The 27,754-nt window shown below is 44.5% G+C and overlaps 1 protein-coding gene across 1 annotated transcript in view; it reads right to left on the bottom strand.

The window, feature by feature from the left end:
- The window catches only part of crtac1b (cartilage acidic protein 1b), a 143,438-nt gene that overhangs the window by 101,861 nt on the left and 13,823 nt on the right, over positions 1–27,754 (bottom strand). The window contains exons 2-4 of the mRNA XM_061909917.1: positions 11,887–12,074; positions 6,636–6,832; positions 6,414–6,550 (exon numbers count right to left, since the gene is read on the bottom strand). Coding sequence (XP_061765901.1) covers positions 6,414–6,550; positions 6,636–6,832; positions 11,887–12,074 — 522 coding nt within the window. The remainder of the gene's footprint in view (positions 1–6,413; positions 6,551–6,635; positions 6,833–11,886; positions 12,075–27,754) is intronic.

Genomic DNA, 27,754 nt, shown 5'->3' with positions numbered 1-27,754 from the left:
GCAGGCCGAATAAAACCTGTATGTATGTTTGACAACCCCTGCTTTAAGGCTTTATAGTTCTTTGTACAGCAGTTCTGTTTTTCATTACAAAATATCATTAAAAGTATGCAACATTTTACAATAACGAAGTAGTCCAGCTTAATGTGGACACACTGTTTATTATCTAATTGTTCCTTCAGGTTGATTAAAGAATTCATAAATTGGCACCCTTATGCACCAGTCACTGCGATGAGGTGGCGACTTGTCCAGGGTGTACCCCGCCTTCCGCCCGATTGTAGCTGAGATAGGCGCCAGCGCCCCCCGCGACCCCAAAAGGAATAAGCGGTAGAAAATGGATGGATATTTAACTTGTTGGCAACACTAAATGGTCCCTAGTGTTTGAATGTGAGTGTGAATGTTGTCTGTCTATCTGTGTTGGCCCTGCCATGAGGTGGCGACTTGTCCAGGGTGTACCCCGCCTTCCGCCCGATTGTAGCTGAGATAGGCGCCAGCGCCCCCCGTGACCCCATAAGGGAATAAGCGGTAGATAATGGATGGATGGATGGATGCACCAGTCAGCCACTAGCCAACATTAGCCTCTCTTTTGTTGCCTGCTTGAATGCCATTTAATAAAAGCACGGCCCTTTTGTCATCCTGCTGAAATTGCCACGGAAGAACACACGCCACCTCTTTTTGGCTCGCCCTAAAAGTATTGTGCCATTAAAAGTGAATATCTTTCCAATCGGGGCGGCAGCCGCGCAACCCATCAGTGCTCGGCGAGATGGGACGGCGGTTTGAGGAAGGGAAAGGAGGACGAAAAAAAAACAACTGTGAACCCAACTGTCCTCTCTCTCCACTATTAGCTTCTTTATCCCTGGATTGGAAGTCGGCGTGCGATAAGAAACAAAGAAAGAGGCCGTCAGAGAAAGTAAAAGAGGCGGAAAAAAGGAATGAAAAAGGGAGCGAAAGGAAGAAATAAAGAAAATGATACCAGGCAGAGAGCAGTCATCACTCATCGCCTCGTACGATGTTCTATAAAACAAACGAGCCTCCCGGGCCTCTGTAATTACACTGCTTGGCGATGGACAGTGGAGACAAAATGGCCTTGCAGTTCCCCCGAATGAAGTGTCATAGCACATGGCGGGGAGGGCGGCACCAGCAGGCCATGAATTATCACTGGTAAACAAACGGACGCAACCATGCATGCACACAGGAGACAAACCCTCCAAAGTTGAACACAATCAGTTCCGTAACTATGAACATTCTCCTGAAGCAGGGGTCGGCCACCTTTATCAATCAATCATCAATCAATGTTTATTTATATAGCCCCAAATCACAAATGTCTCAAAGGACTGCACAAATCATTACGACTACAACATCCTCGGAAGAACCCACAAAAGGGCAAGGAAAACTCACACCCAGTGGGCAGGGAGAATTCACATCCAGTGGGACGCCAGTGACAATGCTGACAATGAGAAACCTTGGAGAGGACCTCAGATGTGGGCAACCCCCCCCCCCCTCTAGGGGACCGAAAGCAATGGATGTCGAGCGGGTCTAACATGATACTGTGAAAGTTCAATCCATTGTGGCTCCAACACAGCAGCGAGAGTCCCGTCCACAGGAAACCATCTCAAGCGGATCAGCAGCGTAGAGATGTCCCCAACCGATACAGGCGAGCGGTCCATCCTGGGTCCCGACGAGCGGTCCATCCTGGGTCTCGACTCTGGACAGTCAGTACTTCATCCATGGTCATCGGACCGGACCCCCTCCACAAGGGAGGGGGGGACATAGGAGAAAGAAAAGAAGCGGCAGATCAACTGGTCTAAAAAGGAGGTCTATTTAAAGGCTAGAGTATACAGATGAGTTTTAAGGTGAGACTTAAATGCTTCTACTGAGGTAGCATCTCGAACTGTTACCGGGAGGGCATTCCAGAGTACTGGAGCCCGAACGGAAAACGCTCTATAGCCCGCAGACTTTTTTTGGGCTTTGGGAATCACTAATAAGCCGGAGTCCTTTGAACGCAGATTTCTTGCCGGGACATATGGTACAATACAATCGGCAAGATAGGCTGGAGCTAGACCGTGTAGTATTTTATACGTTAGTAGTAAAACCTTAAAGTCACATCTTAAGTGCACAGGAAGCCAGTGCTGGTGAGCCAGTACAGGCGTAATGTGATCAAACTTTCTTGTTCTTGTCAAAAGTCTAGCAGCCGCATTTTGTACCAACTGTAATCTTTTAATGCTAGACATGGGGGGACCCGAAAATAATACGTTACAGTAGTCGAGGCGAGACGTAACAAACGCATGGATAATGATCTCGGCGTCTTTAGTGGACAAAATGGAGCGAATTTTAGCGATATTACGGAGATGAAAGAAGGCCGTTTTAGTAACGCTTTTAATGTGTGACTCCACTCAAAGAGCCATTTGGACCGTTTCACAAAATAAAGAAGACGATGGGAGCCAAAAAAACTCTTTTGAAATTTAAAATGAAATAACACAGCATAAAGATGAGACAATTTTAATATTAGTGCGGCCCGCGACTTTTATATGAATTAGCGACCATTTTCGCGAATATCTGCTGATGGGCACCAGGATAATTATTTTTTTATTTTATATTTTATTTTTAGTATTATTTTCGGGTCTCCCCGTGTCTAGCATTATTAGATTACAGTTGGTACAAAATGCGGCTGCTAGACTTTTGACAAGAACAAGAAAGTTTGATCACATTACGCCTGTACTGGCTCACCTGCACTGGCTTCCTGTGCACTTAAGATGTGACTTTAAGGTTTTACTACTTACCTATAAAATACTACACGGTCTAGCTCCATCCTATCTTGCCGATTGTATTGTACCATATGTCCCGGCAAGAAATCTGCGTTCAAAGGACTCCGGCTTATTAGTGATTCCCAAAGCCCCAAAAAAGTCTGCGGGCTATAGAGCGTTTTCCGTTCGGGCTCCAGTACTCTGGAATGCCCTCCTGGTAACAGTTCGAGATGCCACCTCAGTGGAAGCATTTAAGTCTCACCTTAAAACTCATTTGTATACTCTAGCCTTCAAATAGACTCCCTTTTTAGACCAGTTGATCTGCCGTTTCTTTTCTTTTTCTTCTATGTCCCACTCTCCCTTGTGGAGGGGGTCCGGTCCGATCCGGTGGCCATGTACTGCTCGCCTGTGTATCGGCTGGGGACATCTCTGCGCTGCTGGTCCGCCTACGCTTGGGATGGTTTCCTGCTGGCTCCGCTGTGAACGGGACTCTCGCTGCTGTGTTGGATCCGCTTTGGACTGGACTCTCGCGACTGTGTTGGATCCATTCTGGATTGAACTTTCACAGTATCATGTTAGACCCGCTCGACATCCATTGCTTTCGTCCTCTCCAAGGTTCTCATAGTCATCATTGTCACCGACGTCCCACTGGGTGTGAGTTTTCCTTGCCCTTATGTGGGCCTACCGAGGATGTCGTAGTGGTTTGTGCAGCCCTTTGAGACACTAGTGATTTAGAACTATATAAGTAAACATTGATTGATTGTTTTTTTTTTTGTATTTTTTAAATGAATTAAGTAACGTTTATGACAACTTTTTTTCCAAAACACGATGTACAATTTGAGATATAATAGAATGATGCGTACATTTATTTTGTATGCATCATCATTATTTATTTTGTTTTCAAAACGGTTACAAAAAAGTGTGACCCCAAAATTTTACTGTAAGACCCCATTTTTATGACTTGTGGTAAGGTTTAGATCTATAGAGGAAACAAGAAAGTGAATTAATGTTTCATCCATCCATCTATTTTCTACCGCTTATTCCCTTTCGGGGTCGCGGGGGGCGCTGGCGCCTATCTCAGCTACAATCGGGCGGAAGGCGGGGTACACCCTGGACAAGTCGAATTAATGTTTCTAACCGGATAAATTTACATGTGCATAAATGTGTTTTCTTTTGTATTATTTTTTTTAAAGAAATAAGTAACGTTTATGACAACTTTTTTCCAAAACACAATATAAAATGTGAGATACGACGGGATAATGCATACATTTATCATTTGTTTTCAAAACGGTTACAAAAAAGTGGGACCCCAAAATTTTACCGTGGCACCCCATTTTTATGACTTGATGGGGTCCCCGGGACCCCATATTGAAAATTCCTAGTGCCAACACTGATGGAGTATTGGTGCGTGCAAAACAGCAGCAGGCGGCTGTGGCCTGCGGGGCTGATTCTACTACTAATCAAATATTCTACAGAGGCACTATAGAGAGCCTCTGTCTGGACTGGAGCCTTCTGTACCTCAGACTGGAAGTCTGTGCAGAGAATGGTGAGGACGGCAGAAAAGATCATCAGGACTCCTCTTCCTCTTATCCGGGAGATCGCAAAAAGCCGCTGCCTGACCAGGGCTCAGAAAATCTGCAGAGACTCCTCCCAGCCCCACCAAGGACTGTTATAACTGCTGGACTCTAAAAAGAGGTTCCGCAGCCTCCGTAGCAGACCTCCAGGTTCTGTAAGAGCTTCTTCTCTCAGGCCGTAAGACTCTTGAACGCATGAAAATAATCCTCTTCAATTCCCCCCCATAAATGGATCAACTCGCTGGAATATAAAGACAATATAACATACATCCATAAACGTGGATGCAAATCCACAAGTACAATATTTTTATCCGTACAGTAATCTATTTATTTATAGCTGCACCTTATTGCCCTTTTATCCCGCAGTACCATGAGCTAATTCAACAAAATTGTGTTCTTATCTGTACGGTAAAGTTCAAATTCAAATGACAATAAAAGGAAGTCTAAGTCCAAGTCTGTATATCATCCCGGGAGCCATAGATAATTCATTTGCAGGCCTTATCTGGCCCGCGGGCCTCGACTTTGACAACTATGATTTAGCTAATACAACAAGACATTTATGGTTTATAGCTGGCTGGGGTAACAAGGGAATAAGCGGTAGAAAATGGATGGATGGATGGGGTAACAATCGCATTGCTTATTTTGAAAATTCCTAGCGCCAACACTGCATACCATGAAACTCTTAGGCATTCCATCCATTTTCTACCGCTTATTCCCTTTCGGGGTCGCGGGGGGCGCTGGCGCCTATCTCAGCTACAATCGGGCGGAAGGCAGGGTACACCCTGGACAAGTCTTTGGCCCTAATGTGTGAATGTGAGTGTGAATGTTGTCTTAGGCATTCCATGTACCCAATTTCTTTTACAGTTCTATGGTTATCAGCACACATGTTTGCTTTGGGGCAGCACGGTGGCAGAGGGGTTAGTGCGTCTGCCACACAATACACAGGTCCTGAGTAGTCCTGAGTTCAATCCAGGGCTCGGGATCTTTCTGTCTGGAGTTTGCATGTTCTCCCCATGAGTGTGAATGTTGTTTGTCTATCTGTGTTGGCCCTGCGATGAGGTGGCGACTTGTCCATGGTGTACCCCGCCTTCCGCCCGATTGTAGCTGAGATAGGCTCCAGCTCCCCCCGCCACCCCAAAGGGAATAAGCGGTAGAAAATGGATGGATGGATGTTTGTTTTGCCTTCACTTGTACCACACAACCCAAAAAAACCTCAATAAACAGGAATTTAGTTGAAATCTTACATGGTGCACTGGAATTTGAATAGCAAGTTATGTTTGACCGTTGAAGCATATTTTTAGAAGAAAAAAAAAATGGATCGGTTCGCAGCCGAGTGTGAAGCGACCGGAATGAGAATCAGCACCTCCAAGTCCGAGTCCATGGTTCTCGCCCGGAAAAGGGTGGAATGCCATCTCCGGGCTGGGGAGGAGACCCTGCCCCAAGTGGAGGAGTTCAAGTACCTAGGAGTCTTGTTCACGAGTGGGGGAAGAGTGGATCGTGAGATCGACAGGCGGATCGGTGCGGCGTCTTCAGTAATGCGGACGTTGTACCGATCCGTTGTGGTGAAGAAGGAGCTGAGCCGGAAGGCAAAGCTCTCAATTTACCGGTCGATCTACGTTCCCATCCTCACCTATGGTCATGAGCTTTGGGTCATGACCGAAAGGATAAGATCACGGGTACAAGCGGCCGAAATGAGTTTGGGGCTCTCCCTTAGAGATAGGGTGAGAAGCTCTGCCATCCGGGAGGAACTCAAAGTAAAGCCGCTGCTCCTTCACATCGAGAGGAGCCAGATGAGGTGGTTCGGGCATCTGGTCAGGATGCCACCCGAACGCCTCCCTAGGGAGGTGTTTAGGGCACGTCCAACCGGTAGGAGGCCACGGGGAAGACCCAGGACACGTTGGGAAGACTATGTCTCCCGGCTGGCCTGGGAACGCCTCGGGATCCCCCGGGAAGAGCTAGACGAAGTGGCTGGGGAGAGGGAAGTCTGGGTTTCCCTGCTTAGGCTGTTGCCCCCGCGACCCGACCTCGGATAAGCGGAAGATGATGATGATGATGAAAAAAAAATGTTGACTTTGGAGATTCCAATGTAGTGCACTACCTTTCTGTCCACACAGGCCACTGATCGTCCAGCCATGCGGTTGGCCACATCTCTGTGTTCGTTAATCTCATCGTTCAGCAGATCCTCGAAGCGTCCGTTCCGAAACTTGAAGAGTTTGTCGGAATACGTCGCCCGCCCTGATGCGCGGACATTGGTTAAGAGTCACAAAAGAAGACAAGGACACATCGATGACACCGCGCCGTTTGATAAACAAACGCTTACCAGAAAAGGCGTTATTGGTGTTGAGTACATAAATCTCCTCCCGACCGTCGCCGTCAATGTCACACGCTGTCACCCCAATGGCGTTGCCTTGGCGATCTCTCAGGGCGTAGAATGGGGAGCTTCGGTTGTCCACGGCGATGTTGATGAGTCTCCGTCTCTGCTTGTCGTACTTCAGCACCAGGTTCGGACCATTGTAACTGCCAACAAGGGAGCCAGGGGAAACATGTTATTAGAAACTGTGAGCAGAGTCTTTGGAGAAGGATTTTGGGAGGTCTGAAGATGTTTGATGACGTTAAACTACTGTATTACATTTTTTTCCAGACATAGACGAGTCATCTTTAAGGTTTATAGCAGTGGTTCTCAATCGTTTTTCCACCTAGTACCACTTCAGAAAACACCATCGGCTTTCAAAGTACCACAATTATGACCAACATTAAGTGTAAAATTAAATATTAAAACTCGTTTGTATACGCTAGACCAGGGGTAGGGAACCTATGGCTCTCGAGCCAGATGTGGCTCTTTTGATGACCACATCTGGCTCTCGGATGAATCTTAGCTGACATTGCTTAACACAATAAGTCACGAATAATTCCATCTTCTTCCTCTTATCCGAGGTCGGGTCGCGGGGGCAACAGCCTAAGTAGGGAAGCCCAGACTTCCCTTTTCCGAGCCACTTCGTCTAGCTCTTCCCGGGGGATCCCGAGGCGTTCCCAGTCCAGCCGGGAGTCATAGTCTTCCCAACGTGTCCTGGGTCTTCCCCGTGGCCTCCTACCGGTTGGACGTGCCCTAAACACCTCCCTAGGGAGGCGTCCGGGTGGCATCCTGACCAGATGCCCGAACCACCTCATCTGGCTCCTCTCGATGTGAAGGAGCAGCGGCTTTACTTTGAGTTCCTCCCGGATGGCAGAGCTTCTCACCCTATCTCTAAGGGAGAGCCCCAAACTCATTTCGGCCGCTTGTACCCGTGATCTTATCCTTTCAGTCATGACCCAAAGCCCATGACCATAGGTGAGGATGGGAACGTAGATCGACCGGTAAATTGAGAGCTTTGCCTTCCGGCTCAGCTCCTTCTTCACCACAATACCGCTGGTAATCATAGAGTTAAAAATAAAACTTTCTCATGCATTGTATGTAATCCATCCATCCGTTTTCTACCCCACCTGTTCAAGAAGTCGCATTAATGCTAAGAAGCATTTTGCTTATTATTGAACGGGACAATCGGTAGAAAATGGATGGCTGGATGGTTAGCTTCAGAATAACAATGTTATTCTGAGACTTATTATAGTCTAAAAATGTTGGTCTTACTTAAAAATGCACGCATTTAGTTGTATTCAGTGTTAAAAAATATTATATGGCTCTCCGAAAAATACATTTTAAAATGTTGGGCTTTCATGGCTCTCTCGACCAAAAAGGTTCCCGACCCCTGCGCTAGACTTTAAATAAAACCCCCCACCCCCCACCCCCTTTAGACCAGTTGATCTGCCGTCTCTCCTGCTTGGAGAGGTTATTACAAACCCTGTCTCCATATAAGTTGGGAAATTGTGTTGGATGTAAATATAAACGGAGTACAATGATTTGCAAATCCTTTTCAACCCATATTCAGTTGAATGCACTACAAAAACAAGATATTTGATGTTCAAACTCATAAACTTTTAGAATTTCATGGCTGTAACACGTGTCAAAGTAGTTGGGAAAGGGCATGTTCGCCACTGTGTTACATCACCTTTTCTTTTAACAACACTCAATAAATGTTTGGGAACTGAGGAAACTAATTGTTGAAGCTTTGAAAGTGGAATTCTTTCCCATTCTTGTTTTATGTAGAGCTTCAGTCGTTCAACAGTCCGGAGTCTCCGCTGACGTATTTTACGTTTCATAATGCGCCACACATTTTCGATGGGAGACAGCCAGAGAGTGAGGTTTTACTAACAATCCAATGGCACAGCCACACCAACTGGCCTCCATTACATTTGCTAGGAGTTCCTTCTTGAAGTAAACGTTTTTTCTCACTTCTTTTAACAATGCACTTTTTGTTTGCCTTGATGTGGCTGATTTTGCCCTCGTATTCAATAAAAAAGTCACCAACGCATAGGATCCTGTAGTACTACAATCCGCAAAATGATAAGCAGTAAGTGTCTTACTTATGAAAAGTAATCCCAGATTCCTATTTTCAACAGTCCGCTCATTTGAGCAGGAAAACGCTGAACACCAGCCCCGACATCTTTGTTTTCTACCTCTCAACTGTCAGTTTAGGCTGCTCGCCGGCACCTCGTCACCTCTTCAAGATGGTGGCCAAATTGCTTGTGTAATAGCAGCCAATGTTGCGGCTACTTATAAGATGTCTATGGTTATAACGTCATTGCAAACACGACAATCTGTTGCGTCCACTGCAGTTCACTACTTTATTCATACTTTTTGTCAAGTGATTTTTTTTTAAGCAGGGTTACATGAGGTACCTACACATAACGTTACGTTGGTGAATGTATCACACACAGCTACGCAACGTTAGACGGCGGTCAGCAGCACCGCGTTTTTTAGCCACCGACAAAAAGACAGACATAGTCAAATAAAGGTCAGTTACAATGTATACTATATTAAGAATATGTGTACATATTGCATAGGGCCCTGACATCTAAAAAGTACGACTATGTTCATTGTTATGTTAATGTGTTTGTTATGTTTTTCATGTGTACGCACTAGGGGTGTAACGGTACACAAAAATTTCGGTTCGGTACTCACCTCGGTTTAGAGGTCAAAGTTCGGTTAATTTTCGGTACAGTAAGAAAACAACAAAATATAATTTTTTTAAAATGTATTTACCAAATTTGCAAAATCTTCCACCAAAGATATTTTTCTTAGTGGAATATTTGATGTGAAGTAATCGGAACCTTGGATAGGTCAATAATTCACAATAACATTGATTTTGAATCAATATTATGTTTTGAGCAATGACAGTTTGAAAGAAAAAAAAAACAGCTCTGTTTTATTAGTCAACATTGTTATTTTTTTATAAATTACATTTAACTTTTAAACTTTTTTATTTCACTTTTATTATATTTTTGTTTATTTTCATAGTATCTTTAGAATGTGCTGTGGGCCGCAAATGGCCTCCGGGGCAGACTTTTGACACGCCTGCTATAGATAATAAAAAATCAAATCTAATAATTCTATGGGTAAAAAGCAGAGCCTGGCGACGCATGCGCGTTTATCATAACTCTCTTGCTCTCTCTGTCTCTTCCCCTCCCTCACGAATGCTGCCGCGTGCACAATTTGTTTTGTTTTTAACCCCTTTGTAACCCTGAACGTACATTGAAAATACACACAACCCTAATTTAAACTGCCGGACATTTGAGGCATTTAAAAAAACTCCACCCGGACAGCCCCTCAAAAGAGGACATATTTGGTAAAAAGAGGAGGTATGTTCAGTCTATCATAGCCCTGTCGCTACTAGCATGCCATGTGCTGTGCCTCGGCGTGCATTGTTTACACAACGTGCGGTAGGCTACTTAATATGTCCGTGTGGAAACTCGTTCGGTACACCTCCGAACCGGACCGAAACCCCCGTACCGACACGGTCCAATACGAATACACGTACCGTTACACCACTAACTGTACTGCTCGCCTGTGTATCGGCTGGGGACATCTCTGCACTGCTGATCCGCCTCCGCTTGGGATGGTTTCCTGCTGGCTCCGCTGTGAACGGGACTCTCGCTACTGTGTTGGATCCGCTTTGGACTGGACTCTCGCGACTGTGTTGGATCCATTATGGATTGAACTTTCACAGTATCATGTTAGACCCGCTCGACATCCATTGCTTTCCTCCTCTCCAAGGTTCTCATAGTCATTATTGTCACCGATGTCCCACTGGGTGTGAGTTTTCCTTGGCCTTATGTGGGCCTACCGAGGATGTCGTAGTGGTTTGTGCAGCCCTTTGAGACACTAGTGATTTAGGGCTATATAAGTAAACATTGATTGATTGATTGATTGATAATAAGCAGACAATATCCAGTTTGTGACATGCAGCGCAAACTTTTGGGGTAAATTTTCGTCGAGAATTATGTACACAAAGTTCAGCCAGTTTTGAGCAAACTTTTTGATGTGCCCTGTAAAGGTCTATTCACGTAAAAGAAACAGGAAATATTCTTTGGGCTCTGTTCTAATTTGTCACTGAAGGTCATTATGTCAATACAGGCCATGATAGGTTCCCCCTAATGTGATGCCCTCTCTCAGAATTGCTGCTGAATAGGACATCTTTGCAGAAAAGACATTCATGAGACGCGGCCATTTACATCCATCCATCTACAGCCTGTGAGGAATTCATCGCCGCTTGACTGAATAGAAGTAAGCTTGCCAAACCATCTCCATCAGTGGTGCTCCGTCCAATCTCCATCCATTATTAACACATGAGTGAGTCCTAAGTCTTTTCAAAGTCTTTTGCCTTTGTCTTCACCCTTTAGCTCGGAAAATGGAATGCACCTCCAAATCCAGACTTAGATAGCTATCACTCCGAAATGTAATCATCTGTTCAAATTAAACATTGTTTAGACTGGTTCTCTCCCGGAAAAGGGTGGAGTGCCATCTCCGGGTTGGGGAGGAGACCCTGCCCCAAGTGGAGGAGTTCAAGTACCTAGGAGTCTTGTTCACGAGTGGGGGAAGAGTGGATCGTGAGATCGACAGGCGGATCGGTGCGGCGTCTTCAGTAATGCGGACGTTGTACCGATCCGTTGTGGTGAAGAAGGAGCTGAGCCGGAAGGCAAAGCTCTCAATTTACCGGTCGATCTACGTTCCCATCCTCACCTATGGTCATGAGCTTTGGGTCATGACCGAAAGGATAAGATCACGGGTACAAGCGGCCGAAATGAGTTTGGGGCTCTCCCTTAGAGATAGGGTGAGAAGCTCTGCCATCCGGGAGGAACTCAAAGTAAAGCCGCTGCTCCTTCACATCGAGAGGAGCCAGATGAGGTGGTTCGGGCATCTGGTCAGGATGCCACCCGAACGCCTCCCGAGGGAGGTGTTTAGGGCACGTCCAACCGGTAGGAGGCCACGGGGAAGACCCAGGACACGTTGGGAAGACTCGGGATCCCCCGGGAAGAGCTAGACGAAGTGACTGGGGAGAGGGAAGTCTGGGCTTCCCTGCTTAGGCTGCTGCCCCCGCGACCCGACCTCGGATAAGCGGAAGAAGATGGATGGATGGATAGACTGCTGTGGAAGAATCATGAATGGAGGCGATAAATGCCACAACTCATTTTCTCACCCTGCGACAAACACCTCCAGATCTCCATCGCCGTCCACGTCGGTGACCGCCACGCCGTAGTTGAGCTGGGTAGGGTTGTTCTCGTAGTCGGGAGGAAGGACAGCCTTGGTCACGGCCGAGAACATGGGCTCGGAACGTTGGGCTAGGCAGAGCGCGGGCAGGAACAGGACAAACTGCAACATCTTGATCTACAGAGAGGAGCATGGATGTTTTAATTAGCAGTTTTTTGACGCACCACATGAAGTCAACTGTGGGGAATTTAACTACCATATTTTTCGGACTTTCATGTTCTCAAAACTCGACAGTGCGCCTGATAACCCTGTGAACCTAATGAACGGAATAATTTTGCTTGTGCTTACCGACCTCAAAGGTATTTTTTTTGGAACATGGTGTAATGAACAGTGGCAGTCATACATAAGAGACATGTGTAGACTGCAATATGACTCAAGTAAACAACACCAAAATTGTATATGTTCCACTGAAAATATAGAACATTACACACGGCGCTCAAAAATCTATCAAAATGTTTTGGTACGACTTTGGTAAGCTATGGAGCCGCACTGCTTGATGGATAATACTGTGCTTCAACACATGAGTATTATTATGGTGTGTGTGTATAAGGTGAGACATATTATCTCAGGGTATCTGCAGGTTTCAGCAAGTCAAATTTAAGACTTTTTAAGACCTTTTTAATGCCACCTTGAATGAAATTTAAGACCGAAAAAAATAATAAAAAATCCATAAATACAAGCGATGGTTGGGGATCCCACTGTACTACAACCTCAATGACAATCAGTCAAGTTTACTTTTTGTATGTTTATTAATAAACAAACTGATAAGCACCACTCTGCCAAACAGCTTATCAAAAATCTTGAGAGATCCAAAAACTTTGACATCCAAAACAAACAAACGCCAGTAAAAACATAATAACCGAGGTGAGGGTGAAAATAAATTACATTTGGTCAATAATAGTGCAATAATAGTCCAAAACAGTATTTTAAACATCAACAACAAAACACTGAACACACACTCAAATGAGCCTCAGTTGAGCTTCAGCTGGCTGTTCTCATTCACGAGTTCTGCCTCAATTTTTTTCAGCTCACTTATTTTTTCTTTGTATCTCTTGAAGAGATACAAAGAAAAAATTAGTGAGCTGAAATCACTCATTTTTACTCAAAGACGTGCCGTAACTTTTACTCAAAGACAAGCCCCGAAAAGAAAAAAAAAAACTGGCCCGACAATTTAAGACCATTGAGTACTGAATTTAAGACCATTTTAGGAATTTCTAATAAATTTAAGACTTTTTAAGGCCTTAATTTTAGATACATGAATTTAAGACTTTTTAAGGATCCGCGGATACCCTGTATCTGTCGTTTTGTTTTACAATATATTGCAAAAGCAACTTTTCTTACCTTCTGGTAACTGCTGATCTGTATTTGGGATCTGCATAAGTCCTGAAAATTTGCACATGTCCGCCTTAGTAGTCCGTGACCATATCGATAAGCTTCTTCTTTTTCGCTATCTCCTTGTTACGGGACATACATCCTCCGCTATTGCCATTTCTAATATGAAGTAGTGTAAAGTTCTTACTTATATCTGGCAGTAAACTCGCCATGAAAGCGCTAAAACATACCGGTGTAGTGAGTTTACATTATTCACTCAAGAAACTTTAGCTACTAGAGAGTTCCGGTCGGATGTGTTTTTACGGGACACATTTCCGGCGTTGTTATTGCACTAGTGAGCTCCATTATTGATTTAAGTAAAGTTTGAATGTCATTAAAACAGTTAGCTCCATATTTTGACACTTCTTCCACTCCCGTCCTTGCACGCTACACCGCAAAAACAAAGATGACGGGGAGAAGACGCTAAAGGTGAGCCACGTAAATAAGACCGCCCACAAAACGGCACATCCTGAAGTGACTGTCAGAAAGCGGCTTGAAGATGATCTGCAAAACATAATCTATGCAACACTTTGACCAAAGAACCATCATTACATGTTATGTAGTCCACGAGTCATACTTGCCAACCCTCCCGATTTTCCAAGGAGACTCCCGAATTTCAGTGCACAGCCCGAAAATCACCCGGGGCAAAAATTCCCCCGAATTTCTCCCAAATTCCACCCGGACAACATTATCGGGACCGGGCCTCTAAGGCACTGCCTTTGACTTCCTCTACAACAGTGGTGTCGAACTCAAATTCAGAGGTGGCCAAAATTTTTAACTGAACAAAGCCGCGGGCCAAGGTTGTACAAATTACCTTTTAATAGGGACCCCAACAAGTTTTGCATTGAATATTGAACAATCAAGGCTTACATAACTTTATAGTGACACGCAAAATCGAGTTTCAAATAATAATAATAATAATAATATAACATCAATAATTATTGCTCAGTTTGCTACACTGATTTGCTTTAACACTGAATATGGAACAAACAACGCTTATATAACTTAATAGTGCAAAATCAATTTTCAAAAAACAAACGAAAAAACATCAATGGCATATAAAATAAAATTTTTATAAAAAATTTAATGCCTCTTTTCTATTTGCAGCCTTCCGAGGTAAATATCAACATTAACATTTTCCACAGGCTAATTGAAAATTAATGGGGTGGGGTTGTTGGTAGCGGGGGGGTTTATATTGTAGCGTCCCGGAAGAATTATTGCTGCAAGGGGTTCTGGGTATTTGTTCTGTTGTGCTGCGGTGCGGATGTTCTTCCAAAATGTGTTTGTCATTCTTGTTTGGTGTGGATTCATGGCGTGGCGCATATTTGTAACAGTGTTAAAGTTGTTTATACGGCCACCCTCAGTGTGACCTGTATGGCTGTTGACCAAGTATGCCTTGCATTCACATACCTGTGTGTAGAAGTTGCATATATTAGGTGAATGGGCCGGCACGTTGTTTTTATGGAGGAGAAGCGGACGTGACGACAGGTTGTAGAGGGCGCTAAAGGCAGTGCCTTTAAGGCACGCCCCCAATATTGTTGTCCGGGTGAGAATCGGGAGAATGTTTTTAGGGAGGGTTGGTAAGTATGGTAAGTATGAGTATTAGCGATGAATGCGGTGTTACAGCGACACCGCCGCTGTACAATACCGTCGGGCCAGCTCTAATGTCAATTTGATATTGCCTCAAGGGCCAAATTAAATTACACGGCGGGCCAAATGTGGCCCGCGGGCCAGAGTTTGACACCTGTGCTCTACAACATGTCGTCACATCTGCTTCTCCCCCACACAAACAGCATGTCGGCTCACTCACGCAATATATTACGGGGTTTACACACACACACACACAAGTGAATGCAAGACATACTTGGTCAACAGCCATACAGGTCACACTGAGGGTGGCCGTATAAACAACTTTAACACTGTTACAAATATGGGCCACTCTGTGAACCCACACCAAACAAGAATGACTAACACATTTCGTGAAAACATCCGCACCATAAAAACAACAGAACAAATACCCAGAACCCCTAGAAACACTATCTCTTCCTGGACGCTACAGCAAACCCCTCCCCCCTCACCTCAACCACCTCCCCCCATCTCCCAAATTCGGAGGTCTCAAGGTTGGCAAGTATGCCACAAGGAAGTGTTTTACATTTAGAAACAAATTATAATAATGACTCCTTTGATGCGCCCTGTAATCCGGTGCCCCTTTTGGATGAAAATAGACCTGACTAGACCCACTCATCGGCAGTGCGCCTCATAATCTGGTGCGCCCTATGGTCCGGAAACTACGGTATGTCCACGCAAACTTTCGACTCCTTCGTAGAAATAGAAGTTTGGAACATTTTGATAGATTTTGATGCCATTGAAGTAGTAGTTGTCTATTTGGATTGATCTTTAATTTTCAACATAGTCCAAATGAAGTCCAAAGCCCAATACGCCATAGCCACCATGTAGTGTGATGTACGGGTAATGGTGTGACCCAATTAGACAAACTCAAACCTGGACTTGAATGTGCACATCGATCGGAGGATTTTTGTTTAAAAAAATATTTGATTGCCGTTACCAATTGCTGCCTTTTAATGACGATCACAAACACCACAGATCCCCTTTGGCTCACGCTGTATTTATTTTTAGTCCCCCGGTTGACAAGCAGCAAGTAACTAATTGTGTATCTCCTTACGCAGTGTGGAGCCGCTCCCTTAAGCGAATAATAATCGGCTCAATTATGCAGAATAAACTGGATTTCTTAGTGTTTAAAGCAGGGGTCCAACCAGTTTAATGCAGGCATTATTTTCGCAGACCGGCCTTCCACATGTTAAGTTAAAGTTAAAGTACCAATAATTGTCTGTGGCAGATAAATACAGCAAAAATAAGTGCATGAAAAATACAACTCTCTATAACGCTGAATTAGTGGGAGCCCTATTCAAATATATATTTTTCTTACAAATGTTTTGCTTTTTCAGGCAAACGTTTCCAATATGTTATACGTGATGCATCATTGTCGAGGACAAGAGCATTGGTATGTGTTTATAATGAAACTAGATGTACTTGACATTAGTTCCAATGGATTTCTATTTCCAGTCTAAAAGTTATGTATCCATATTTTGTGCAATATTTCATACAAAGATACACTTACGTATGCTTTTTTGGTGCATTTTTTCCTATGTAAACACATCTGTTAGTTCTAACGACTTGTGCAATAGGACTATACGCAATTATACCAGCACGTTAACTTACTAGGCCAGAGGTCGGCAACCCAAAATGTGGAAAGAGCCATATTGGACCAAAAATACAAAAACAAATCTGTCTGGTTCCGCAAAAAAAACCCTGAAAATTACATACAGATAGTTTGTCATGAGATATAAATTGAATTAAGAGGACTTAAAGGAAACTAAACTACCTCAAATATACCTACGAACAAGGCAATGATGCAATTTGTACATATGGCTAGCCTAAATGGCATGTTAGCATCGATTAGCTTGCACTCATGCAGTGACCAAATATTTCCGATTAGCACTCCACACAAGTCAATTACATCAACAAAACGCACAACATTAAAAGTTTGCTGGACAAAATGAGACAGAAAAAGAAGTGGCATAAAGCACGTCCTAGAAAGTCGGATAAAGTTGTACATGTAAACAAGCTATGGTGAGTTCAAGGACTGCCAAAATTAGTAGGACAAAACGTCGCTCGCCAAATACTTGAATCAGCTAAGCATGTTTAATACAAACAAGTGTGCTTTATAACTATTAGGGAGGTTTGTGTCATGTTTGTCCTCTTACAGAAACCATATTAAAACAAAAACTATATTTTTCCCCTCATCTTTTTCCATTTTTCATACATTTTTAAGAAACTCCAGAGAGCCACTAGGGCGGCGCTAAAGAGCCACATGTGGCTCTAGAGCTGAGGGTTGCCGACCCCCGTACTAGGCCAAGTGAGGTCTGTATTTTCTTCCTTTAGCACACTTACTATATGCAACTGTTTAGTACACTTGCACTTTAGCACTATAGCACTTCTCCATCTGCCTTTTGCACTTCAACTACCATGGTGACTTTACTCTTGAGCTGTCCTGAGCTGAGGTAATGCAGCAACCTCCACTTTTATATGGGTCTCCATTTTATGTTATATGTATTATTATATCCCAGTCTGTGTTTTTTATTGTACTGTTTATGTCTGATGTAGTTGCTGTCTAACTTAACTTTTTATGGACCTTGTTTATATACCATCAACCTGCTGGGGACTGCCTTTGGCTACATTCTTACAGGTTCATTATTGAGTTTTATCCCATGTAACAAAGAATTAACAAACATAACAAATGGAGACTTCCTATTGAGAGTTTGATCGGGGTCCAAGTTAATCAATTCACGTGTGTGTGTGTGTGTGTGTGTGTGTGTGTGTGTGTGTGTCTGTCTGTGTGTTTTTTACACATACGCCTGCTTTCGCTCCATATCGTACAGGGCACCTCTCCTCATCATCAAAACTAGTATGCTTTGTGTGTGTGTGTGTGTGTGTGTGTGTGTGTGTGTGTGTGTGTGTGCGTTTGCGTGTGCGTGCGTGTGGTTTTTTTTTTACACGTACGCCTGCTTTCGCTCCATCTCATACCTGGCACCTCTCCTCATCATCAAAACTAGTATGCTTCTTAGTGCGGGTGTGGGTGTTTGTGTGTGTGTGTGTTTGTGCGTGCGTGCGTGTGTGTGTGTGTTTTTGACACACACGCCAGCTTTCGCTCAATCTTGTACCTGGCACCTCTCCTCATCATCAAAACTAGTATGCTTTGTGTGTGAGTGTGCGTGTGTGTGTGTGTGTGTGTGTGTGTGTGTTTGAATGTGTATGTGTGTATGTTTATGCATGTGATTGCACGCACGCGTGTGTGTGTGTGTGTGTGGCTGTGTGTGTGTGCGTGTGTGTGTGTGTTTTTGACACACACGCCAGCTTTCGCTCCATCTTGTACCTGGCACCTCTCCTCATCATCAAAACTAGTATGCTTTGAGTTTGTGTGTGTGTGTGTGTGTGTGTGTGTGTGTGCGTGCGCGTGCGTGCGTGCGTGCGTGCGTGTGGGTTTTTTTTACACGTACGCCTGCTTTCGCTCCATCTCATACCTGGCACCTCTCCTCATCATCAAAACTAGTATGCTTCTTAGTGCGGGTGTGGGTGTTTGTGTGTGTGTGTGTGTGTGCGTGTGTGTCTTTTTGACATACACGCCAGCTTTCGCTCCATCTTGTACCTGGCACCTCTCCTCATCATCAAAACTAGTATGCTTTGTGTGTGTGTGTGCGTGTGTGTGTGTTTGAATGTGTATGTGTGTATGTGTATGCGTGTGATTGCACACACGCGTGTATATATGTGTGTGTCTGGGGGCGCGTGTGTATGTGCGTGCGTGCGTGCGTGCGTGCGTGTGTGTGTGTGTTTTTTTGACACGTACGCCTGCTTTCGCTCCATCTCATACCTGGCACCTCTCCTCATCATCAAAACTAGTATGCTTTGTGTGTGAGTGTGCGTGTGTGTGTGTGTGTGTGTGTGTGTGTGTGTGTATGTTTGAATTGGTATGTGTGTATGTGTACACGTGTGATTGCACGCACGCGTGTGTGTATGTGTGTGTCTGTGCGTGCGTGTGTATGTGCGTGCGTGTGAGTGTGTGAGTGTGTGTGCGTGTGTGTGTGCGTGTGTGTGTTTTTTTTTACACGTACGCCTGCGTTTGCTCCATCTCATACCTGGCACCTCTCCTCATCATCAAAACCAGTATGCTTCTTAGTGTGTGTGTATGTGTGTGTGTGTGTGTGTGTGTGCAAAGATTAGAACACAAAGTGGACGTGTTTTGTTCCTCAAGAAGGAGTGGACAGAAAATGTCTCCTTATCCATTCCAATCAACACAGGTGGAAAATATTCCTCTAACAATACACATAACCACATGTCTCATTTGCATAAACTTATGTTGTCTCTCTCAAATGACTCTTCCCAAAGCTATCTCCATTTTTACATTTTGAACGACACCCATTTCTCTCTCCGACTTCCAGCAAATGAGAATCACGCAATAACCGTAAATCGCCACGTTCCCGACCCCTGACACAGTCCGTGGTTGCTAATACTTATTAAAAACGTATTGCCAGCCGAGCGGCCGCGGATCTTTGGCCGAGCTTTGTGCTGCGCTCAGACATAAAGATAAAGATATAGCGCTGCGCTCAGTGGCATTCTGCAGACTTAGAAAGTGAACAACCCATCACGTGAAGACAGGCTGAGGAATTACAGGACAGATAATCCATACAGAGAGAGAAGAGTCTAAGCCCGAGGACGAGCGAGAACACAAGGAAAACCGATATGACCCAACATAACGGACTTGAGGTGTTGTTTCCCCCAGGATGGTGGCCACGTTTTAAATTGGGAAGTCATTGCAGATAATAGGACAGAGTGATAGGTAAGAGTCCTATTAGTGGTCAACAGATAAAAGGTGAGCACAAGACGACTTGATCCAATTGGCTAGTAAAAAGAAGAAGGCGGGAGATGAGAACAACATCTGTTGGGAGGAAGGGAAAGCACAAGGTCACCCCCTTAAAGTTGAAATAAAACACTCATCATCATGCTGCGAAACTTAACACACACACACACACACACACACACGCGCACACTAAGTGGCGTTTACAAGCTGACACCTTAATTTGCTCAGCCGGCGGATTTATGCAGGCAGCCTTCTTTGTCATAGCAGCACGGCTGCTTTACTGCGGCAGCTTCTTCCTTTCTGCTTCCACCCTGCATGTGATTGATGGCTCTTTAACATCTCGCTCAACAATTCAATTGAAGATAAAAAACCACATTGCACTTTGAGTAATACTCCCTAAAGCCCAGCAGCCGTGAGAGGAAGTGGCGCCCCTGACAACTGTGGAAATATCGCTATACTGACAAAGCCCTCCACACTGGTGGGCGCTTTAGCTTGTAACGGTTAGCAAGTCAGGTTAATTAACCACAATGGATGTTGGAAATGGGCTGCACGGTGGAAGAGGGGTTAGTGCGTCTGCCTCACAATACGAAGGTCCTGCAGTCCTGGGTTCAAATCCAGGCTCGGGTTCTTTCTGTGTGGAGTTTGCATGTTCTCCCCGTGAATGCGTGGGTTCCCTATGGGTACTCCGGCTTCCTCCCACTTCCAAAAACATGCACCTGGGGATAGGTTGATTGGCAACACTAAAACTGGCCCTAGTGTGTGAATGTGAGTGTGAATGTTGTCTGTCTATCTGTGTTGGCCCTGCGATGAGGTGGCGATTTGTCCAGGGTGTACCCCGCCTTCCGCCCAATTGTAGCTGAGATAGGCGCCAGCGCCCCCCGCGACCCCGAAAGGGAATAAGTGGTAGAAATGGATGGATGGATGGATGGATGTTGGAAATAAGGCGGTTTCTCTTTATTAGTCCAGGGAGATATGACAAAATAATTGCAGAGATGGACATTTTACTCTAAAGCTTTCACCTAAAGATGGTATGTATTTAAGGTCTTTTCCAGAAATATTCAACTAAATTGTTTCGAGGGCCACATTTTCCGAAAACTAAGAACCAGAATCTTTTGAAAAGCGTTTAAAGGGGAACATTATCACAATTTCAAAAGGGTTAAAAACAATAAAAATCAGTCCCCAGTGGCTTGTTGTATTTTTCGAAGTTTTTTTCAAAATTTTACACCTCCCGTAATATCCTTAAATAAAGCTTTAAAGTGCCTTATTTTCGCTATCTTCGAAACCACTATCCATTTCCCTATGACGTCATACAGGGCTGCCAATACAAACAACATGGCGGTTACCACAGCAAGATATAGCGACATTAGCTCGGGTTCAGACTCGGATTTCAACGGTTTAAGCGATTCAACAGATTACGCATGTATTGAAACAGATGGTCGGAGTTTGGAGGCAGATAGCGAAAACGAAATTGAAGAAGAAATTGAAGCTATTGAGCGAATAGCTATTGACGCTATTCGGCCATAGCATGGGTGTACCTAATGAAGTGGCCCATAGCATGGCTGCCTTATTAGCATCGCCGGTAAAATGTGTGGACCAAACGATCGGGACTTTCGCATCTTGTGACACTGGAGCGACTTAAATCCGTCGATTGGTAAGTGTTTGTTTCGCATTAAATGTGGGTATCTAGTTTCAAATGTACATACAGCTAGCGTAAATAGCATGTTAGCATCGATTAGCGTAGCATGTTAGCATCCATTAGCTGGCAGTTACACCGTGACAAAGTATGTCTGATTAGCACATAAGTCAACAACATCAACAAAACTCACCTTTGTGATTTCGTTGACTTAATCGTTGCAAATGCATCTGCAGGTTATCCATACATCTCTGGGCCATGTCTGTCTTAGCATCGCCGGTCAAATGTGAAGACACTCTGGTACATTCAATGGGGGTCTGGCGGCAGATTTCTTGCCAGTGGTGCAACTTGAATCCCTCCCTGTTAGTGTTGTTACACCCTCCGACAACACACCGACGAGGCATGATGTCTCCAAGGTTCCAAAAAATAGTCGAAAAAACAGAAAATAACCGAGCTGAGACCCGGTGTTTGTAATGTGAAAATGAAAATGGCGGGTGTGTTACCTCGGTGACGTCACGTTCTGACGTCATCGCTAAAAGACAGATAAACAGAAAGGCGTTTGATTTGCCAAAATTCACCCATTTAGATTTCTGAAATCAATTAAAAAAATACATGGTCTTTTTTCTGCAACATCAAGGTATATATTGACGCTTGCATAGGTTTGGTGATAATGTTCCCCTTTAAGTCCCATCTTAAAATTCATATGTTTACACTAGCCTTTAAAGGCCTACTGAAATGAGATGTTCTTACTTAAACGGGGATAGCAGGTCCATTCTATGTGTCATACTTGATCATTTCGCGGTATTGCCATATTTTTGCTGAAAGGATTTAGTAGAGAACATCGACGATAAAGTTCGCAACTTTTGGTAGCTAATAAAAAAGCCTTGCCTTTACCGGAAGTAGCAGACGATGTGCGGGTGACGTCACGGGTTTTAGGGCTCCTCACATCCTCACATTGTTTATAATCATAGCCTCCAGCAGCAAGAGCTATTCGGACCGAGAAAGCGACGATTCCCCCATTAATTTGAGCGAGGATGAAAGATTTGTGGATGAGGAAACTTAGAGTGAAGCACTAAAAAAATAAAATAAATAAATAAAATTTAAAAAAAAGAAAAGGCGACGTCTCCAGGCGGCGGCAGTGGGAGTGTTTCAGATGTAATTAGACACATTTACTCGGATAATTCTGGAAAATCCCTTATTTGCTTATTGTGTTAATAGTGTTTTAGTGAGATTCTAAAGTCATACCTGAAAGTCGAATGACTGCGGTGAACGCCAGTGTCTCTGAGAGAAGCCGAGGAGCCAAGATCACAGCTGCCTTTTTGAGCTGCAGGAGGAGGTCGCATAATCCACTGAAGTCTCCGATAAGAGCCGACTTAATATCACAATTTTCCCATCCAAAAACTTGCTGGTTGACGTAGAGAAACATGTTCGCTTGACTGCTCTGTGTTAAAGCTTCACAACAAACAAAGAAACACTGGCTGTCTTTCGGTTGCTAAAGGCAGCTGCAATCCACCGCTTTCCACCAACAGCATTCTTATTTGACGTCTCCATTATTAATTGAACAAAGTGCAAAAGATTCAGCAACACAGATGTCCAAAATACTGGGAAATTATGCGATGAAAAGAGACGACTTTTAGCCCTGTGTGTGGTGCTGGGCTGAAATGTTCGCTCCAACCAATATCGTCGCAAACACGCGTCATCATTCTGCGACGTTTTCAACAGGATACCTCGCGGGAAATTTAAAATTGCAATTTAGTAAACTAAACCGGCCGTATTGGCATGTGTTGCAATGTTAATATTTCATCAATTATATATAAACTATCAGACTGCGTGGTCGGTAGTAGTGGGTTTCAGTAGGCCTTTAAATAAACCCCCCTTTTAGACCAGTTGATCTGCCGTCTCTTTTCTGCTCTCCCCCCCCTCTCCTGCGTGGAGAGGTTACTAGGTGACCACAGATGAGACGCTAGCTGTTCAAAGTCGGGACACGGGGCGGACCACTCATCTGTGCATCAGTTGGGGACGTCTCTGCGCTGCTGACTTGTCTCCACTCAAGATGATCCCCTCCTGGCCCCACTATGGACTGGACTCTGGACTATTACCATGAATTGATTTACGTGGAAAACTTATTCGGGTGTTACCATTTAGTGGTCAATTATACGGAATATGTACTGTACTGTGCATTCTACTAATAAAAGTTTCAATCAATCAAAAACTCTCACATCCACTCGACGTCCATTGCACCGGTTGCCCGGGGGGGCCTACATCGGCGGTCCTCTCCAAGGTTTCTCATTGTATCCCATTGGGTTGAGTTTTTTCTTGTCCTGATGTGGGATCTGAGCCGAGGATGCCGTTGTGGCTTGTGCAGCCCTTTAAGACACTTGTGATTAAGGGCTATATAAATAAACTTTGATTGATTGATTTCTTTTGTATATTCCGGAGAACCAGTGTCTCTACAGAGGGTATTTAAATTAGGTGTATTTATTTTGTCAGAATTACAGGAGCCTCGTCATTAAGCGCACCTCATTCACACACAGCACCAACATTTGGGGACCGGATGACGTGATAAAGCAAAAGTAAAAAATGTGATAAAGCTATTTGTGTCAGGATTGGCCAATTTTGTTAAAGTTTCACTTTCGCATGGCATGGCACATAATTGTGCTGCGTTCAAGGAAACCTGATTAAAGTTGGAAACAGAAAGGAAACCTGATTAAAGTTGGAAACAGAAAGGAAACCTGATTAAAGTTGGAAACAGAAAGACAGAGGACACTTGACCCTCGGTTGATGCACTAGTATCAGTATAATATTGATGTATTATTGTGAATATTATTATCCACTAATGATAATCTCTATAGTAAAGGGAAACTTGACGGATTTATAAATCATATACAAGTGAATAATGACATGTACGGTATAAGATAGATGGGTGATTTTAAAAGTCACATTCTGGTTATTTTATGTAAAATGTTTCAGTACGATTTTGTAAGAAATATGAAATTGAAATAAAAAAATACATTTTTTTTTGTTTTTACTGCATGTAAACATACTGAGTGTGTGTATGTTGGGAGGTGATGATAGGTTTAGTGTGTGGTAGAGATGCGCGGATAGGCAATTATATCATCCGCAACCGCATCACCAAAGTCGTCATCCACCCGCCGTCCACCCGAACCAACATTTTATCAGAACCGCAACCGCCCGTCCGCCACCCGCCCGTTGAAAAACAATTATTTGGGAATGTCCGGCGGGCCAGATTGAAACACTTTACGGGCCCCGGGCCTTAATTTGCCCAGGTCTGCTGTAGAGCCACAAGAATCATTAAGATGCATGCCCGTTAGATGCGCGGATAGGCAATTATATCATCCGCAACCGCCTCACCAAAGTCATCATCCACCCGCCGTTCACCCGAACCAACATTTTATCAGAACCGCAACTGCCCGTCCGCCACCCGCCCGTTGAAAAACAATTATTTGGGGATGTCCGGCGGGCCAGATTGAAACACTTTACGGGCCCCGGGCCTTAATTTGCCCAGGTCTGCTGTAGAGCCACAAGAATCATTAAAATGCATGCCCGTTAGATGCGCGGATAGGCAATTATATCATCCGCAACCGCATCACCAAAGTCGTCATCCACTAGAACCAACATTTTATCAGAACCGCAACCTCCCGCCAAAATACATCAGAGGTTGGCCACCTTTACCACTCAAAGAGCTATTTAAACCCGTTTCACAGAGTAAAGAAGACAATGGGAGCCTCTAACATTCTCGCGAATATCCAATGGTGTTCATCTTGATGACAAGAAGTGGGCATGCTGTGAAGCCATTGCCTTTGCAACCTGCAACAATTTGTACTAACCGATTGTTGATCCAGCAACATGTTGCATGCAGCTTCCGCAATCACACATACAAGATTGAAAGGGATACTGGGTGATACAGAGTACACTGATGGTTGTGATATAAACAATTTTAACACTCTTACTAATATGCGCCACGCTGTGAAGCCACACCAAACAAGAACGACAAACACATTTCGGGAGAACATCCTCCCAGTAACACAACATAAACGCAACACAACAAATAACCAGAATCCTTTGCATCCGTGACACTTCCTGAACATATTTTATAACCTCGCGGGGTTTGCTGCTAGCGGGGTGTATAAAAAAGCCACATACAACAGGTTGCTGGACAGACAAGCAGATCGAACATGCTGTAGAAGGCGACAAAGTCAATGGCTTCATAGCACGCCCTAATAATTATTATCTGGGTGACTGCCGGTAGTCATTCTAGAGAATGTTTGCGTCTCCTATTGTCTTCTTCGCTTAGTGACACGGGTCCTAAATGGCTCTTTGAATGGTAAAGGATACCGATCCCTGAACCATGTATATCAAATCCATCCATCCATCCATCCATCATCTTCCGCTTATCCGAGGTCGGGTCGCAGGGGCAGCAGCCTAAGCAGGGAAGCCCAGACTTCCCTCTCCCCAGCCACTTCGTCTAGCTCTTCCCGGGGGATCCCGAGGCGTTCCCAGGCCAGCCAGGAGACATAGTCTTCCCAACATGTCCTGGGTCTTCCCCGTGGCCTCCTACCGGTTGGACGTGCCCTAAACACCTCCCTAGGGAGGCGTTCGGGTGGCATCCTGACCAGATGCCCGAACCACCTCATCTGGCTCCTCTCGATGTGAAGGAGCAGCGGCTTTACTTTGAGTTCCTCCCGGATGGCAGAGCTTCTCACCCTATCTCTAAGGGAGAGCCCCAAACTCATTTTGGCCGCTTGTACCCATGATCTTATCCTTTCGGTCATGACCCAAAGCTCATGACCATAGGTGAGGATGGGAACGTAGATCGACCGGTAAATTGAGAGCTTTGCCTTCCGGCTCAGCTCCTTCTTCACCACAACGGATCGATACAACGTCCGCATTACTGAAGACGCCGCACCGATCCGCCTGTCGATCTCACGATCCACTCTTCCCCCACTCGTGAACAAGACTCCTAGGTACTTGAACTCCTCCACTTGGGGCAGGGTCTCCTCCCCAACCCGGAGATGGCACTCCGCCCTAAAAATGGGGTGCCACGGTAAAATTTTGCGGTCCCACTTTTTTGTAACCGTTTTGAAAACAAATGATAAATGTATGCATTATCCCGTCGTATCTCACATTCTACATTGTGTTTTGGAAAAAAAGTTGTCATAAACGTTACTTATTTCTTTAAAAAAAATAATACAAAAGAAAACAAATTTATGCACATGTAAATTTATCCAGTTAGAAACATTAATTCACTTTCTAACTAATCTAACTAAAATCTATTTTTTCGTCATGTCAACCCGCCCGACCCGGATGAGACCGCATCTCTAGTGTGTGGGGTGGTGACCCTTTAGGAATCTAAAAATCCATCCATCCATTGCCTACCGGTTGTCCCTGTCGGGGTCGCGGAGGGGTGCTGGAGCCTATCTCAGCTGCATACGGGCGGAAGGTGGCGTACACCCTGGACAAGTCACCACCTCATCGCAAGGCCAACACAGATAGACAGACAACATCCACACACTAGGGACCATTTAGTGTTGCCAATCAACCTCTGATAATAATAGTGATAAATAAGTAACATTAAAGACCAAAATGGGGCTACAAACACAATCTGGTTCAGGGTCATGCAAAGCATTCAACATGGACGCTTAATAGTGACTGATCAGGTAACAGAAAAAAGCTGGCAATACCGGATCCTGGTATTGAAACACCACCGTGGGATATAGTAAAATAGTTTTGGGATTTTTTGGACGGATATATGCTTGTAGCGTTGTAGGAACAGTTTGGGAAAGACCATTTTCTGTTACAGCAGAAGTGACCCATTACCTCTGGTTGAAGACCACATTTGTAGAAAGTGGAAAGTCCATAATGTCTTCCCTTAGATCGGGGGTCAGCAACCCGCGACTCTTGAGCCACATGCGGCTCTCTAGAGCTGGCCGAGTGGCTCCCTGGAGCATTTTTTAAAAAAAGGATTGAAAATGGAAAAAGACTGGGGAAAAATATTTTTGTTTTGTTTTAGTATGTAGGACAAACATGACTATTAGACCCATCCATCCATTTTTTACCGCTTATTCCCTTCAGGGTCGCGGGGGGGCACTGGTGCCTATCTCAGCTACAATCGGGCGGAAGGCGGTATATGCCCTGGACAAGTCGCCAACTCATCTCAAGACCCACTGTGAAGTGAAGTGAAGTATATTTATATAGCACTTTTCTCTAGTGACTTAAAGCGCTTTACATAGTTAAACCCAATATCTAAGTTCCATTTAAACCAGTGTGGGTGGCACTGGGAGCAGGTGGGTAAAGTGTCTTGCCCAAGGACACAACGGCAGTGACTAGCGGGAATCG

This window comes from Nerophis ophidion, linkage group LG09, assembly GCF_033978795.1.
Source record: "Nerophis ophidion isolate RoL-2023_Sa linkage group LG09, RoL_Noph_v1.0, whole genome shotgun sequence".
Taxonomy (NCBI): domain Eukaryota; kingdom Metazoa; phylum Chordata; class Actinopteri; order Syngnathiformes; family Syngnathidae; genus Nerophis; species Nerophis ophidion.
Note: the sequence above shows the minus strand (reverse complement) of the source record. Positions and strands in the feature narration are given on the sequence as shown.